The sequence below is a fragment of the Penaeus monodon genome, chromosome 13 (genome assembly GCF_015228065.2).
Source record: "Penaeus monodon isolate SGIC_2016 chromosome 13, NSTDA_Pmon_1, whole genome shotgun sequence".
Lineage (NCBI taxonomy): Eukaryota > Metazoa > Arthropoda > Malacostraca > Decapoda > Penaeidae > Penaeus > Penaeus monodon.
The window spans coordinates 6,453,794-6,468,793 of record NC_051398.1 but is presented as its reverse complement, the minus strand read 5'-3'; the positions used below and the strand labels follow the sequence as shown (position 1 = coordinate 6,468,793).

General features: G+C 31.3%; 1 protein-coding gene across 1 annotated transcript in view; it reads left to right on the top strand.

The window, feature by feature from the left end:
- The window catches only part of LOC119579856, a 61,641-nt gene that overhangs the window by 13,133 nt on the left and 33,508 nt on the right, over positions 1 to 15,000 (top strand). Inside the window, exons 6-16 of the mRNA XM_037927707.1 lie at positions 599 to 802; positions 1,612 to 1,744; positions 2,097 to 2,200; positions 3,225 to 3,438; positions 4,746 to 5,943; positions 6,105 to 6,110; positions 12,871 to 12,960; positions 13,632 to 13,723; positions 14,154 to 14,203; positions 14,592 to 14,726; positions 14,913 to 14,993. Of these exons, the coding sequence (XP_037783635.1) occupies positions 599 to 802; positions 1,612 to 1,744; positions 2,097 to 2,200; positions 3,225 to 3,438; positions 4,746 to 5,943; positions 6,105 to 6,110; positions 12,871 to 12,960; positions 13,632 to 13,723; positions 14,154 to 14,203; positions 14,592 to 14,726; positions 14,913 to 14,993 (2,307 nt within the window). The remainder of the gene's footprint in view (positions 1 to 598; positions 803 to 1,611; positions 1,745 to 2,096; positions 2,201 to 3,224; positions 3,439 to 4,745; positions 5,944 to 6,104; positions 6,111 to 12,870; positions 12,961 to 13,631; positions 13,724 to 14,153; positions 14,204 to 14,591; positions 14,727 to 14,912; positions 14,994 to 15,000) is intronic.

The following is a 15,000-nucleotide window of genomic DNA, read 5'->3' as shown; positions in this document are numbered from 1 at the left end:
AAGGAAATACTTCACGAAGAAGGAGTCATTGTCCTTCGTCAAGGTTGTGTTAGACATTTATGGGGATGGAGCTTTTATTTGTCTTCCCTTTCTATTTTATTTATTGATTGATTTGTTTTTGTTTTTAGGTTTATCTTTGGAATGAGAGGGAGGGCTCTTCCTAGTGTAGCTTGTGAGAAAGTATGGGCAAGCTCGCTCGCTCGCTCTCATTCTCTCTCTCTCTCTCTCTCTCTCTCTCTCTCTCTCTCTCTCTCTCTCTCTCTCTCTCTCTCTCTCTCCCTGCCTCTCCCTCTATCTCCCTCTCTCCCCCCCCTCCACTCCCCACCTCTCCCCTCTCCTCTCCTTCTCTCCCTCCCTCTCTCCCTTCCTCCCTCCTTCCCTCCTCTCCCCTTCCCTCCCCTCCCCTCCTCTCCCCTCCTCTCCTCTCCTCTCCTCTCCTCTCCTCTCTTTCTCTCTCTCTTTCTCTCTCTCTTTCTCTCTCTCTTTCTCTCTCTCTCTCTCTCTCTCTCTCTCTCTGTCCCCCTCCCTCTCCCTCTCTATTACTTTTATTCTTTCTTTTATCATCAACTTGCATAATACCTTCACATAATACCCCAAGGTTGAAAACATCCTGATAAGCACCGAGGGCAGCTACGTCCTGTGCGACTTCGGCTCTGCAACCTCCCGCGTTCTGTGTGGGACGACCGACGGCATTACCCGAGTGGAGGAGGAAATCCAGAGATACACCACGCTGGCCTACCGTGCCCCAGAGATGATCGACTTGTACCTAGGGAAACCGATCACCACCAAGTCGGACATTTGGGCAAGTTTTGACGAAGCTTCGTATGTTGCCACTTTTTTGTTGGTTTGTTTGGATTAGGTGTAGATTTTTTGTTTTGTTATTTATTATTATTTTTTTTTATTGATTATTTAATTGTATTAAGTGTCTATGTCCTAGATTCTCTGTGCATGGTATTTAATAGTCAGGATTTTGATGTGCATGTCCTGTGCAAGTACAGGAAATGACTGTGATTTGGCATTGAAAAAAAAAAGAAAAAAAAAGTGGTAATTTGTTTTTTAGAAATGTTTTTGTAGCTTTGACATATTTTTTCTTTTATTGTTATTATTTTTTCCATTTGCACATAAAGCAGAGTGTAATCATTATGGATACAATATTTTTAAAAGTGTACATGTGTTGGTAAGTTAATTCAGTTGCCTTGTGTTGAATTGCGATTGTAATGGAGCAGGACCATATAAATAAACAAAAATAATTAAAAACTTAAAAAAGAAAAATATACAAAAATATGTATATCAAAGTGTCTTCCTGTCAATATCGATATAACCCATAACATTCTCTTATATATTATTATTTCCAAATGCCAGGCACTCATTAGTACTTATGGTCCATGATTGAATCTTATTAATTCTCATGAGTAACACTTATTGATATGCACAGATTATCAGTTATGTTCTCTTGAGATTCATTATTTGTGATTAGTGTTGGGACTTGTATTTCATTATTGTTTACCTATAATTCATTTTTCTTTATTTCTTTACACATTATTCATTACTGTTTATGCCATACTTCATTATTGTTTACTCATAACTCATTTTATGCTTTTGCTATCGCAGGCACTAGGTTGTATGTTGTATAAACTGTGCTTCTTCACATTGCCATTTGGCGAGAGCCCCCTCGCCATATCTTCGGGAAACTTCTCCATTCCAGACAATGCAAAATACTCCAAGACCTTACAAGCCCTCATCCGTGAGTAAAGTTATAGGGTTTTAGAAATTTCTTTGATTGGTCCTTTTGTTTGTTTGCCTGTCTTGTTATGAAGTTGTATCTGAATTTCACCTGAAATAAGAAAAAAAAGAAAATGAGAGATTATTTTGTTGCCAGAGATTTTTCCTGATTTGGATATGCTTTGTCAATCTGGATATGGGGCAGAAAATTGGGAAATTATTCTAGAGCTTCCCTATATAATGAGAATTTGATTGAATATGATTGTTATCAAAGATTGGAGGAAACATGCCCCATTTAAAGAATTCCTGTAGAATCTAAAACCAAGAGAGACTTTTCTTGATTTACTTTACGTGATTTCTCCCTCAATCTGAAGGCTACATGCTAGACCCAGATCCCGAGACACGTCCAGACATCTACCAGGTAGCCAGCGTGACCTTCATGCTGGCTGGGAGAGAATGCCCTGTCAGAAATGTCAATGTGAGTAGGAAGGTGCTTTTTGTGAAGAGTTTGGGTGAAGGATTGTTTGCGTGAAGGATTGTTTGCGTGTTGTTTTATCGGTTGACGTAGAGATGTGGAGGTGTTTGGTGGTACTGAAGCTTGCTTGTGTATGGCTAGGGGTGAGAAGGTGTTTCTGTTTGTTTTTTTTTGTATTTTTTAACTCTGTGGTGCTGGAGATGGTATATATGTACATGCCATGCCCACTGAGTTTGGTTAATTAATTGTCTTAACATACAGGTGCTTCTACAAGTATTAAGTTACCAGTGAGCCAACTAGTACAGCCTATCTCAGCTGTTTAATCTTTTCCTTGATTTTTTGGAAATGTTTGTTTTTATCCTCATATTGCTATTAGTAATGTTAGTAACATTATAATATTTACAATGTCTTTGATAGTAATAACAGCTTTGATATTGATAACATTAATAAAAGAAAAAAAAAAAATGCAAGGAAAGGTGAAATCAGCTGAGGTCCTGAGGTCTACTAATTGACTCCTTGGTGTCTAAGCACTTGTGGACCCATCTATTTGTAGAAATATGGAGCCATCTATTTGTAGAGACATTTTGCAAAACAAAACTGCAGTGAACAGTACATTTTCTTTGCTGAAGGACTCAAGTATGTTAATTTTGAAAGTGATTGTTTGTGTTATTATTATCTATTTTAGTTTTGTTGACTTCATTACCACATTTTTCTGAGTACAAGAAAGTCATTTTTTGTTGCTCACTAAATGTAATAATGGTAATAATAATAATGATGATTATTTATATCATTGTTATTATCATTATTTCACTTGTTCTAATATTACATAAGACTTTATTTGATCTCTACACGTAGTGACTCAGATCAGTATTTGTAATTTCTTTTTTTAGATAGTGAAGTGAAGTGAAACACATACTACAAATTTAAAGAATAAAATGTAGATTGAAAAATATCCAGAAAGTTGTAGTGATAATAGATTTAATATAAAAAGAAAGTCACCTAACCCCCACAAACAAAAAATTTGCAGAACGTCACCGTGCCGTCATTAGACCAGCTTTGCCAGATGGTTAGTGAGAGAGAACAGCAGTCTTCAGTGAAGGTCAGCCGTGCCCCCATAGTGCCGGTGATAGAGAGTACCTCGGTTGCTCCCCGGCAGCGGCCAAAGGCATCGCAACATCCTGGGTCTCTAGGGGGTCCTGTAGGGGCTCTCCCGCTCGGTCCTCCACTGCAAAACACGCAAGGTTTGTGTTTTCTTGCTCTTGGGGGTGCGAGTGGGGGGTAGGAGGATGCTGTTAATTTTTTTTTTTTTTTTTTTACCTGTTAAAGGAGATGTAAAGAGGGGTGGGGGAAGGGGGGCTGTTAATTTTCTATCTTGCTTGTTAGAGTAGATGTGAAGAAGGAGGGTGGTTGGGTTCTGTTAAATCTTCTTTTTTACTCGTTAAAGGATATGTAAAAGGAAGTGGAGTGGGCTGATTTTTTTTTTTTTTTTTTTTTTCCCCCCCCCCACTTGTTAGAGGACATGCAAAGCAAAGTTGTTATGTAGCTACATTGTCATTGTAGCTAGTCATCCCAGCCTTATTTTATGATGGTCTTCATGTATATCATTTATAAGATATTTGACTTGATGTAAAGGTGAGATTGTTATGAAGTTCATTAAGTGTAAGTGGATATAGAGAAATAATTAATGTATTTTTCATCTTGTAAGGTAATAAGTTACATAGTAATAGATATTATGGTTGTTTTGTTATGGTAACATAAGGTAAGCAAACTTATTCATTAAAAGTTTCACTGATATTGTGAAATCCATTTAAGAGATATAATCCCCTTTGAAGGTGTTGGTCCTGCTTCTGGTGATAAGATCTATTATAGACTTTTCCCCCTAAAAGTTTGTGTATGGATATGCAAGGTCAGTGTATATAGAGTATAATAATTTCTTGCAAGATGGGATGCTCATAAGGGAAAAAGATTTTGAAGGAGGCATCTGTTTTGGCTCACGTAACCAATGCCAAGCCAGGCACCAGGCTGTGCTTGAGTGAGAAATTAGAATATATTCACCCTTCTCTGTGCTTGCGTCTGTGTGGTGAATAAGTATTTAGGAAAAGAAGCTAAAAAGAAACTGTAAAGGGACTGCATCTCTTCAGCGACTAAGCTCAGGGCCAAACAAGTGAACAACTGTTTAGTGTGCATAACTGAAGAGTCTTGATTGCACACAACAGTTTTAGTTGTCACCTAACATTTAGGCCTGGTTTGTCATAACATGCCGAGATGTCATCTGATGTAGGTGGGTTAAAATCATAAAGTAATATATAATATAACGTGACATAAGTGACAAAGGAGGCAATAATGCAACATGATCTCACACTAAAGTCCTTGTTTTGCTAGAGAAGATGGTTCCTTCTTTCAATCACAAGTTATACGTGAGTCATTGCCAGTGCTTCATTATTTGTTGAGCCAGGTACTATGTTACTAATTTAAAATTTGTAATAGATCACATATGTGAGAGTGAAAGAGTTACAACACAGTTGACATTTTTTGGCTTTCATTGCAGGTTTGAAAAGAAACATAGGAGTGCCATCCAGTGATAGTGGTAATGTCCAGCAGCAATCACAACAACCAGGCCAGCAGCAGCAAACGCAGCAGCCACAGCAACAACAACAAACACAGATAACACAACAACAGCAACAACAAGCACCACAACAGCAGCAGCCACAGCAGCAACACAGTCAAGCATCGCAGCAGCAAACACAGTCCTTAGGGGATGTGAGCCCCACCACAGCTTTTCCCCCTGCGGCATTGTTTGGGTCTGAGACCTTCCCTCCCACCCACCAGTCATTCCCCGCTAGTCAGTATGGGCCTTCAACAGGAGGGACAGCTCCAGCAGGAACAGCCAGCAGTCAGCCCCCGAGCTTGAGCACTCAGCCTTGCTCTGGGTCTATGGAGGCATTTTTCCCACCTTCAGGTAATCCATCATCAGTCTACTCATCAACATCCTTTTTCTCAACTCTCCCATCCTCCTCCTCTCCCTCTTCTGCCTCTTCCTTTACCACTACTTCTTGTTCTTCCTCTTCTTTGCTGTACCCTAAGAAAGTGCATGTGGATGGCCAACAAGCTGGGTGCTTAAGGTGGAGGGACATTCCTCAGATTTCAGGCCAACCTCAGGCAAGTGCCTTACCCAGAGTTGACAATACCTTGGGAAGTGCTGTTATGGGTGCCAGAGCAGGGAGCAAAGACACCGTTCCTAACCCTGGAGACGACTTGCTTAGCTTTGTGGATGTCACTTCAGGTTCTGGTGAGAGCAGTAGGTCTAACTCTGGAGCACTCAATGCCCAGATAATGCAAATGTATGCATCCCCCTCTCAACCCGGTGCTCATTTTGGTGCGGGTGTGGCTGGCCGGCTGCGGCCCAGCACACCTTTTGTTCAGAACCCCAGGATGTTGCCTCCCCATCCTCAGCCATACCAGGTTGGGAGAGGGATAGGAATGGCTTCCAATACCTTTGCTAATAATAATGCCTATAACTTAAATAACAACAACTGTTTCCCTGGTGGGTGGGCAGTGCAGAGAATGTCACAACCGCAGCAGCAGAACACCTCTGCCGCCGCGATGGTGCCACGAATGACCAATAACTTTTATGTGAGTCACTTCCCAGCCATGAACCCGAGGCAGCCGAATATGGTTTCCACACATCATCCAAACAATAACTCCCACTTGGCAAATGCTGATACTCTAGATCTTCTCCAGTTTTAGTGGATGATAAAGCTTATTCCTATATTGTTATACTATTTTCTAATAGTTATGACAACTTTCCTTAGTAATAATATCAGGCCTAACAAACTTTTGCTCAAAAGAAGTGTGTTTATAAGCATTAATAGCTAATGCTATATTCTAATTGATTACTTATTTTTAGTGTTAGGTAGTAAGTAATAAGTTTAAATGTATATATCTCATAGACTGTGTTCAGTAATTTCACAGTACCGGAAGAAGAAATATATCATTCCCGTAACAGTAAGTGATGAGAGCAGTATTTACACGAAAACTATACATCTGTTAGCATAATTCTTTTGCAAAGGCAATGCTTTCCCTTGTACTAACTTCAGGTATTCATGTTTCACAAATCATCATCTTAGTATTACAAGTATTACTATTATTCTCCTAGTTACCAATAAAGGAAGGGCCGAATGTGACCGTGTTTTCTTTCACACCTTTTTCTGTCTTGGGCTGCTCTTGATTATTCTTCTTAATTGCATCTCTTACTATCTAGCATTTAGTTCCTCTCTTGATTTGATAACAATTGGGGCCTTTCTTTTTTATCTCCTTTTTCCGTACACATAGATCTCCGTGGCATGCATTATTGGGGATTGGAGTGTCCTTTTGTTTAGTTGCATTATGCCTGCTTCTTCAGACAAATGTTCTAGGACAATCACTGGCCCTTCGTTTATGGTAAAGACCCAGAGAAAATAAGTGCTTCAGATTTGCCTCGGATTATATAGCGTTGCAGGAGTTGTTTTTGTTTGTCTAGTAACAGTAGCACTCCATTATCATTTGTGTAAATAGTATAGATCTGGTAAGGTTGATGAAGTAATAACCCCATTTCTTGTTTAGTGTTTCATTTTAGTACATGTTTAGACATTTAGATATTGTTTGCAAAGTTGTCTTGTTTCCATAGAAGCTAGAGAGAGAAAAATTAAGCGACTATAGAGGAAAGGTGACAAATTGTTTCTTTTGTAGTTGCATGATAACAAAAAAAAACTCTCAAGAAAGATGGGAGTAAGAGGTTCTGCTGAATTATCATAAATTTTAGCCATACACTAGCTAAGAAAACTGCACTGCCAATCTGCTTCTTGTGAAAGCTTTTAAAAAGTTGATTTTAAATATATCTTCAGTGTAAGTACATAAACTTGAAGGAAATACTCTTAACCAACTGTACAAAGAATGCATTAGTAGAGTGAGATTATAAATAGGGGCTCATTATCTGAAAAGATATGGATTCGACAGTGATGAGAATAGATGTGCTGCATGCAGTAAATATTGGGCACGTAAGGTTTTTAAAAGTATAAAAAGTCCTTGTTTGGCAAGGTAGTTCTAGTGTTTTCTTCATTTAAATTATGGATTAATAAGAGATACATTAGTTTTTATACCAGAATTAAATCTTTTATATAAAAGATTGGAAGGTTGGATGATAATAAAAATTCTTTATATTTGATTTTTGCTGTTTAACATTATATATATCATTTTATTTTTAACTTGAATTAATATGCTTTGCAGAAGTGTATGTGAAAAAAAAAAAATTCTATATCATGAGTAAGATAGTCTGTGAAATGCATAATGTTTAAATTACAAAAAAGAAATTTGAAAATTGTTTTAAATATTACTCATTATACAATGACATTTTATGTGTGCATATAAAATATAATATAGTAAACATTATATACCACACATGTATTATATAATAAATATATATATAAATATAAAATAATTTATTATTTAATATAGTGTTGTGATTAGAAACTATATATAATTTGTAAACACCAACAATGAACAAACTCACATCCATAACCCACATGCACCCACATACAACTCCACATCAACTCACCACAACTACCCACACACACAAAAACCACACAACAACCCTCCAACATACCACACCCAAACATAATTTATTTATATTGAAATATATATTAGTTTTTAGTATTAACACACAAAAACAAACACAAACACACACAAGAACACACATTACTACACCAATAAACAAACCACGTATATATTCTTATTCATTTTATATAAATATATAATATTGTATAGTTGAATATATATATACAATAATTCTTATATAGTATTTATTTTATATATTATAATATATATTTATTTTTATACTTATTATATATACAGTATGATGAAATATTGAATAAAATACAATTTTTTATTATGAGTATACAATAGATCTATGAAGATGAATTATGTATTATATAATATTTATAGAAATAATATATATGAAATACTGCATAATTACATATTTATATATATACAAGTGTACATATTTTAGTGTTACATATTAAAATATATATAATATACATTATACATAACATAGTTAATATACATATCATATACATATAATATATATATAATATATATATATATATATATATATATATATAGTATATATATATATATATATATTATACACATACATATGCACAACTACACATAACAATAACATAACTATATACACTAATCAATATACATCACATATCTCATAATCACACATAATACCCAATAATAAACATACATCACTCATCCAATACATAACATATACATCATACAAACAATATTATATAAATTATATATATATATATATATTATATATATATATATATATATCACATCACAATATATACAACATACATCATACTACTCACAACATACATACATACATACATACATACATACATACAACATACATATTTTCGTGTGTGATTAAGTAGAAGGGAGATACCATATATTTTATTTTATTCCAGATAAGGATATATAGTATAATTTTTATAAATGACAGAGGTGATGACTATATCATATATCAGTATCTCCCTAGATGCTTATCCATAGTATATACATATACTATTCATATACTTCTTCATTCATGAGTTGGACTACTCAGTAATTATATTGATATTAATATTAGTATAAGTTTTATATCCATGAAATATATAATTTATCAGATACATATTATACAGTAAAGTATATGAATATTGAATATACTATGAATAATACAACATAGACATATAATTAATGAAATTACATATACATAATATATATATATACTGTATATTATATATATATATAGATTGATATGGAATATATATTATTATACACATAATTGACATTACATACAATATACATACAAACAATAAAATCATATACTATATTCCATATTCAATATATAATATCACAATAGCTAACAATACAAAAATACTCTATAACAATATATACATTCCATTCTATATTATATATTATATATTATTAGTTATGATAATCACCAGAATCCATACCAAAACAACACTACATACATACAGCTAGAAACAACATGACAGACATGAGTACTATGATTTTGGCTTGATTATATGATCTTTAGGTAATGTAGCATAAAAGATAAATATTAATTAAAACTCTTAAGCCTATATGAAGTTATTTTCTCAGTAAATGAACCAGGGCAAACATAATGGAGAGTGTTTAGTATGTGCACAAGTATAGGGGAGGCCAGCTCCCATATTGTGAAGATATGCTATGGTCTGTAAGAATTATATGCATAATTGTACAGGTACATTATGGCGACTTATCATGGGATAGTCATATGTATAAGTGTATATGTATATGAATTTTGTGATATATGTAAGATCAATGATATTTATTTTTATGTAATGAAATTAGTTGCGATGTTACAATTATATATACTTATATATATTATATAATTATATGATATATATATATATATTATATCTATAATATAATATAATATATATAATATATATATATCATTCATATATATATATAGATATATATATTATAATATCTGCATATACTTATAGTCATATATATATATTAGTATATGTATAGTTAGTTAGAGGAGGTGATCAAATTCAGTTCATAGGTAGTTATAGGGAAATGACGGGGAAGCTAGTATACTGCATTAGTATGCATCATAGTTACTATTTATTATAGTAGAATATATATACTTTAGTATATATATTCTTAGTATATGACGAAATATAATTTATAGTGATCATAGTAAGGTATTATAATTTTTGATATATGATGATTATATATGATATGCCATATATATATACTTTATGATTGTATATATTATATTTCTATATATATATAATACTATTTATTTATTATGTATATCATAATTATATATTTATATTATATATATATATATATTATATTTAATATATATATTATATATATATATATATATATAAATATATTATATATATATATATATATTATTTATGTAGTAGTGTATGTGTTGTGTGTATTAGTATAGTAGATATTATGTGATCTATATTGATAGTGATTATAATTATTATGTAGTAGTATATACTAATACATGTGTATATATGTAATAATATAATATAGATATAATTATAATATATTATATAATTATACTTAATAAACATATTTATTATATATATATATATAATAATTATATATATTATAATATTATATATATTATATATATATATATATATATATAATATATATGTATATTATTATAATATAATATATTTTTTTTTTTCTTTTTTTTTTTTTTTTTTTTTTTTATCTATACTTTTATTATATATACTTGATATAATCTATCATATACATGTAAATATTTATCTTACAGTCTTTTATACATATTATAGTATTGAGTATTATTATATATATTTATTACTATATATATATATATATTAATATATATATAATATTTGTATTATATATTATACTATATATATAGTGTGTTGTGTTTTTTTTGTTTTTGTGTGCTGTTGTTGTGGGTGTGTGTGATTTCTGTCTTTGTATGCATCTTCATTACTATATTGCACATATATATATATATGATATATATATATACTATTATATATATATAATATATATATATATATATATATATATATATATATATATATATATATATATATATTATATAATAATAGATAAAAATATATAGATATATATATATATATATATATATATAATATATATAAATATATATATAATATATAATATATATAATATTATATATCACTAATATATATATATATATATATATATATATATATATATACTACACATATATATATATATATATAATATAATATATATATATATATATATATATATATATATATATATATATATATATATAATATATATTATGTATGTATGTATGTATATATATATATGTATGTATATGTGTGTGTGTGATTGTGAATATATAAAATATCTAAGCATATAGATATAAAAGATATGTAAATATATAATATATGTGTGTGTGTGTGTGTTTATATATATATATGTATATATATATATATATATATATATATATATATATATATATATATATATATATAAATGTATGTATGTATGTATGTATATACATGTATACACTTGTGTATATGTGTGTGTGTGTGTGTGTGTGTGTGTGTGTGTGTGTGTGTGTGTGTGTGTGTGTCTCACATGTATGTAAATATATAGATATCTATAGTTGAATAGATATATAGGTGTAGATACACTGATGTATTACTGTTTATTCATTCTTTATTTATTCTTTTGGCCATGTATTAGACTGCTATACAATATGTTTCCTCTTCAAGGCTGTGCAGCAAGATTTGTTTTAAGCAAGTTCTAACAAAACTCAGCTGTGTTGAAGAAAAATGAAGATGATTGAATGCAGTTTTAGATATAGTATGGCTGATAGAGTAATGTCATGAAAATTGACAAAGTATTGAAAGCCAGATATCAAATATTAGGAACTGTTTTTTCTACAGCGCTTGGATGGCATCTGTAGTAGTAGTTTCATGGAAAATGCGAGCCGGTATAGTATGGGTATTTGTTGCTACTGTAGAAAAAGGAGTGAAATAAGTCATTTTGAAAAAAGGACTACTTTATTTTAAATTACTGAAAAAGCAAATATATCTGCCTACACAAATATTAAGGATGTTCTGTCATACCAGAAAAAAAGAAAAAAAAAAAAATATTCTCATTATCAGATGAATTAGAAAGCAAAGGTTAACAGTGATAGTGTGAATAGGCTGCTTGAAGAAAATGTTCAGATTTAATAAAAGGGTAGAATTCAAAGTAGAAATTCTGGGCAATCTGAAGTTTTAGAAGACTTTTGCTAAAAGTAGGAGTGAGTGAGGTTTGACACATTAAGAAAATAATTTCTCGCTCATGTAAAGAATAAGCAGTCGTAAATCAAATTCACTGTGATTTAGTCGCTAATGTTATATTATTCCACTGGCAGGTATGATGCATTTCTTATTAAAAAAAAAAAAAAAAAATACCTGGCAGGTATGATGCATTTCTTATAAAAACGAAAGAAAAATAATAATAATAAGAAAAAATCTTTTATATGATTGATCATGTAGAAAACTTCATAATACAGTTTTTGGCTTACAAGGTGAATTGTCATTAAGTTAGAATGACTTATCCACTCGCTGAGGATGGTCGTCTTGTCTTTGACGTGTAACAAGTGAAATTGCCATGTTTATAAGGAATGAAATGTTTAGAAGAAAAAGGGACTCTGCCTAAGTATATGGAAAATAGCATTACATAGCAGTAACATTTCATGGGGCTGTGAAGATTATGAATTATATGCATAGAACATGGTTTATAGTTCTCACTGGTTTTAGTTCTGAATAATAATTTTATAGTTATAATTTATAATTATATAATAATAATTGATTATGATAATTATATAATGATATAATTATATGATAATTAATTATAATAATTATAATAATCATTAATTATAATAGTATTTATATAATGATTTACAATTAGAATTTTATAATTATAATAAATAATTTTGACCTGATTTGGCAAAAGTACCTGTGTGGCTGAGGAAGTGAAAGATTCAAGATCTTACTGTTAAGATAATTCAAGATATATTAAATTAAAAAATTTCTGAGAAGATTAACAGAGGGGAAGAAACTGCTTAAGCTCACATATTGTAGGGTGAAGTATGGGCTGGAGGCAGAGCTGTTGAAGAAAGTGAAGAAAGGGTAATGAGATTTGCATTTTTTTTTTTATTGTTATTATTTCCTCATTTTTTCATTCATTGAAGGCTAGTTTTCCTTTTATGTAAAATATCTTTCTTTTTTTTTCTGTTGTTTATACTTTATGGTTTTAAATTTGAAGGAGAAAGTAGAGAATACACAGATTTTTTTTTTATTCTACTTTTTATTTTTTATTTTATTTTTTTTTTATTATTATTATTTTTTTTTCTCTCTCTCTCTCTCTCACTCTTATTACAATTTCTTGGATAAGATAGGATAGTGATTAGGTGTCAGTAAATGATTAGATTATTGGACAATTAATCTATTTCTTTTATTACTTTTGCTTATTGACAGCTTTTTGTGTTTGCGTGTAATTGAAATGCAGAGTAAGATGAATGAATGAATGAATAAAAAAAAAAAAGAAGAAATTGACATTGCAGTCAAAGTACAAAATTATTTATCATTCAAGGTATATGTAGATGACCTTGAAAAGTAAAAACTAAATCCCAATTTGTTGAGGATTATTAGCTTTTATCTTGTCCAATAAAGAACGTATTCAAGATTATATGAACCTCCTGATAAAAGGTGGCAAGTAAATGAAGTCCCATAAATTTCCGTAACGTTAAGTCCCAGAGATTGAAAGAATTAGTTATAGTAGGAATGGTAATGACTTGCAGTTTGAAGCACATGACAGAAAATGACGGAGGAAAGTGGAAAGCTCTGATGTTTAAGAGAAGAGACGTCACAGATGAAGAGGATATAGCGTGTGGTATGACATTAAGGAGTGATATTGTGAATTTCCTTTGAGGGCAATTTGTTCATTTGTACTTTGACAAGTCCTGTATTTAGGATACATATCCACACTTACACACGCGAGGCCGATATTTAAGCGTGCTATTTATTTGTCGAAGATAATCATCAATCAAGAGAAAGCATACCTTGATTAGGGAAGTAATCAGCCGTTCCTCCAGTTTTATTATTTTTCCCTTACTGAAATGAAGAAGGTTAGTGAATCCAATTTTCTTCCATATTGACAGTGTAATAAACTGCACTTTTTTTAGCCTAATGTATTTTGGGGATGATACACTTAGGAATTTTTTTTTTATTTGATTTGATTTGTTCGTTTTTTTAATAGGAATAGAAGTAGATAAATGTATAAGTAATCGTATTGAACCTGTCATGTTTGCAAATGTACATAGATCAAGCACCTTTGCCAGCTTATAGTGAACTAGGGAAGAGTAGTGTTTTGGTAGGATCAGTATTTGAAATGAAACTTATTTATATATATAAAAAAAAAAAAAAAAAGTGAATTTCATATAGAAGCTACCTTGATAATGAAGGTGGCTGTCATGAGGTTGATATTTATGAGCAGTTAGATGGTTCATCTTGTTTGTAGCAGTAATTGAAAGTTGTAATCTCTTAGTTAACAATAACACGTAAACAAAAGAAAAAAGAAAAAGTAGAGGTTATGATCCTCCAGCGACTACAACAGACAGGAGAGGTCTTGTCTGTCGTAGTCGCCAGTGTAAAATAGATGTGTATGGTGTTCCCTGACAGTAGTATAGTATTAGATTATTTTTATTATTTTTATTTTCATTTTTATGACAATAAGTAAAGCTTCTTGAAACTGATGTCAGCAATACAAACCATTCAGAAAGAAAAATTTTAAGGAATACCAGTTGAACAGTTTTCGACATTGGGACTCAAGAGAAACATATCTAGAAGCATTTGCTCTCACGGAGTATATTGTCTCATTTTGCATGCTGCCGAAAGTTGGTTATTTCACGGGTTCTTCCAATGAAAAGCCATGACGTGCCTTGTCTCAGAATTATTTCAAGCAGTAGATTTTCAGAGGACAGTATTGGCAATCTTTGTTTTTTGGGGGGGCACTTCAAGTTGTATAATTCTACCCTATTGTGACATCCATGGTAATAATTTGAATTGAATTTTCTTGATAGAAATGGTTAACTCTTAATACAAATCTCCTTCATGGCTTTATCCTGGATATTGAAATGTTACTAGCTGTACTTACGAAGTCTGTAGGTA